Source organism: Bombus huntii, chromosome 13 (assembly GCF_024542735.1).
Source record: "Bombus huntii isolate Logan2020A chromosome 13, iyBomHunt1.1, whole genome shotgun sequence".
NCBI classification, from domain to species: domain Eukaryota; kingdom Metazoa; phylum Arthropoda; class Insecta; order Hymenoptera; family Apidae; genus Bombus; species Bombus huntii.
Window position 1 is genome coordinate 11424039 of NC_066250.1, and position 3357 is coordinate 11427395.

A 3357-nucleotide genomic window follows, 5' to 3' on the forward strand; every position below is an offset into this window, starting at 1 on the left:
GCATTCTTCGAGCGTTCGCTGACAGTTTTGGCCTTGAATGTGACGCATCGCCGAATGGTGTGTTATCCTCTGCAGGTATGACACGTTTGAACCTGGGATGCGGTAAATGCGTGTCCGCGTGGCTCGTGTTGACGGAGTCGCTTGGGATGTTCCTGTGATTTTCCTGTTTGTTTGATTGGGGGGGGGGGGGGGGGATCTGGTACTTCGTGCCAATCTTTGGAGGAAGTTCAGGAACTGAATGTATTTGGGCAATTCATTGTTCGGGAGAGTTATTTCCCACTGAGTCTGGATGTTCGATATCTTTAAAAGCAGAAGGCTGTAAATCATCGCACCTGTATCGGAATAGGATTCTCCTAACTTAGTTAATGCACAAATGTGTTGTTCGACGCATGGACTAAGTGGCTTAATTCCGTTGACGAGTTTTTGGTAAGTTTCGAATGACTGATCATTGCTAGACAGTGGTTAACGGCGGTGTCTCGTGGGTATTCGAAACACTCTTTGAGAAGCTTTATAGCTTCATCTTAATTTGTATTGTTAACGGGTAACGCATCTAAGCAATTCGCCGCGTTTCATTTGAGAGCAGACCGTAGGTAATGAAGCTTCTGTACGTCCGTGAGAAGAATGTTCTGATCTACAGTTGAGCAAAAGGTGTCGTAAAATGTGTTCCATTTTTCAAAGTTTCCATCGAAAGTGGGGAGCCGAAGATCTGGTAATTTAATCGCTGTTGGATTCGAGATCACAGATGACTCATCGCTGGGAGTCGACCGGGTTGATGGTTGCTCAGCCAGTATCAGTTTGGTCAAGCGAGCTCCCAGAGATACGTAAGTGCGTAACGTATCTGCTTCCAACGTGGATTCTCCTTCGCCGTGGTCATCTAAATCCTCTTGGGCGAGTCGGAACCGTCTCCACTCTTCCTCAAGCTTGATAGTTTTCCAAGAGGCAACCGTCATACTCGTCAGCCTGTTGATACTGATCGATGTCGCTCTCCATGGATTTGATGGTTGTACTTATCACGTTTCTGTCGCAAGATGCTGACTTTTGACGGGGTCGGCATGATTTGTGATGTAGACCGACCTAAGAGGTTGGAACCTTCTCAAAGTTGATAGCTCAGCTTCGTCGGGACGCTGACTGGGTGTGTGCCTCGACCAATGGGCTATATCTCTTCAAAGGTGACGCTTCTGACGTAATTGACTTCGATGGAATGATATACTTCCGCTGTTGGGACTTGATGTGATTACGTGGCACTGTGTGGTTACTGATGCGTACACTTTTCACTGGCACCTGATCCGGCTCGAAGAACCATGTAAATTCGCACGCCATGTAAAAGCGCGGCAACAGGAGTCGTAAATTCCCGTTACGATTTGAATAATCGACGCCACGAATCGTCCGATCCCTTATTTCTTGTGGGATAATAAGGTCAGTTGATTGAAAATAACACTGATATTAACAGGTTTTTGTATATTTTGACTTATCCAACAACTTCAGTGTATACAGTGTATGAGACACTTTTCGTGTTGACGATGATTATGTATGTGTTCAACTTGTAGTTTCTTGCTGGACTTCTGACTCTTGATGTTCCTTACACTAGCCTTTGACTGGTTCTTAACTTAGACTGAATGAGATTTGACTGAATATAGACTAGAGCGTAAGGAGAAGTAGAGTTGAAGTAGAGATGATATAGACTGGATCTAGACTGGATCTCGAACTGGGGAAACCCTGCTATCACCGCCACTGCCGTCGTCGCAATGGTGCGGAATCCTCTCACCGCCCTGATGGCCACCGCCCTATGGAACCTCCTGACCAGCAGGAGACTGCGACTGTTGGCCTTCAAGTCCGCTGCCCAGATCGGAGCCCTGTAAAGGAGCTCCGACCGCACCACCCCGGCGTACAGCCGGCGTGCCCCGCCTCTCGGCCTGCCAATCCGTTACCAGGTGCTGCAGAAAGGTACCAGACGCTCGAAGTGAACACCGAAAGCCCAGTGCCTGTAGAGAATGGGACCCAAATATTTTATTTGGATTCCCACCTCGACCGTTACTCTCCCAGTCTGAGGTGGTACCCCGTGATCCCCCTTGCTACAAAACGTATCATCTGCGTTACACGCCAGTGACGATTCCAGGGGTATTGTTGTTCAAAGCACTGCGTCGTACGCGAGATACCAGAGGAGTGGAGCGGAGACAGACTACGGCCCTCCTAATCATACCTCCGCTCCGGTCGGTACCTCAGTCCCGGAGATATGCCCGAATTGCGCCTTTCACATAGGGAGGTATGCGGTGGAACTCCAGGGCCTCGTCCATTTTGCCCCAGGGCAAGCTGTTGAAGGCATTCACGATGTCCAGTGCCACCGCCACCCCTCTCCGTCGCTCGACCTCCTCAATGAGAGAGCGGAGCCAAACGATAGCATCGGTCGTAGACCGCATCATCCGGAAACCGTATTGGCCCTTCTGCAGTCCGGGTATAACCCTCCTCCAGGAGATAGGTGCTCCTCCAGGCGGGCAGCTATTACTCTCTCGAGCAACTTGCCCGCCTCATCCAGAAGACACACCAGACCTAAAGGCCGAGGGTGAATCCGGAGATTGCCCCGACTTCGGAAAAAGGTTTATCCGTCCCTGCCTGTACGGACAGGCTGGGACTCGTCGGAACGCGGAGCTTTACGCGTCCCGATCCTGCCTGCGGCCTCTTCCAACTATTCTCCTGACACCCCCAGTTCCGGGTTCCAGTCCTCCGCAACGCGCGGGGAACCTAAGGGTCGCGCCTTCTCTCCCACCCTGGGAAATAGTATCGACGACTCTTTCCAGGAACTGAGGGTCCATCGCCTCCTGTGCATGAGGCGTCCGAGGGCGGAGTTTTTTCAACATCACCTCATAAGGATGCCCCTACGGGTCGGAGTTTTTGTTTGTTTTTTCGCTTCTTCGCCTCCCCGAATGGCCGCAGCAGAGAGCTCCGTGAGTCGAGATAGGCGTCGTATAAGCGGGTACAAGAAGAGTCGAGTCTTTGCAAGCAATAAGTAGTAAGTTGTTGAGTTGTTCATTATAAGTTGCAAGTTGAGATGTGAATAATTGTTTTAATTGTCATAATTATATCACAGCACTGCATTAAGTTCATATTAAGTAACCATTGCTTCTTGTTTAAATCATATTAGAACAAGTAACTTAGTAGAGATCAAACACTAGGGGTAAGATTTCTCCTATACGATATAATATTGATATAAGATAATATAATATTGATACAATTTTAGTATTACATTTCATTTAGACATTTTCCTAGTACTATTTGTACCATTTCTAGTGCTATTCAATATCTTTTTTACGATATTAAAGAAACAGTTTTTCAAATTTGTCTAAAGTTATTTAATTCAAA

At 48.0% G+C, this 3357-nt stretch overlaps 1 protein-coding gene across 1 annotated transcript; it reads right to left on the bottom strand.

The window, feature by feature from the left end:
• Nucleotides 1-569: 569 nt before the first annotated feature.
• LOC126872625 (uncharacterized) lies at nt 570-950 on the bottom strand. The gene has a single exon (XM_050632728.1). The coding sequence runs from the start codon at nt 948-950 to the stop codon at nt 570-572; it is 381 nt and encodes a 126-aa protein (XP_050488685.1).
• Between the last annotated feature and the right edge of the window lie 2407 nt (nt 951-3357).

What these genes read in the sequence shown, in the direction of transcription:
- LOC126872625 (XM_050632728.1), bottom strand. Translation starts at nt 950, where the DNA reads ATGACGGTTGCCTCTTGGAAAACTATCAAGCTTGAGGAAGAGTGGAGA.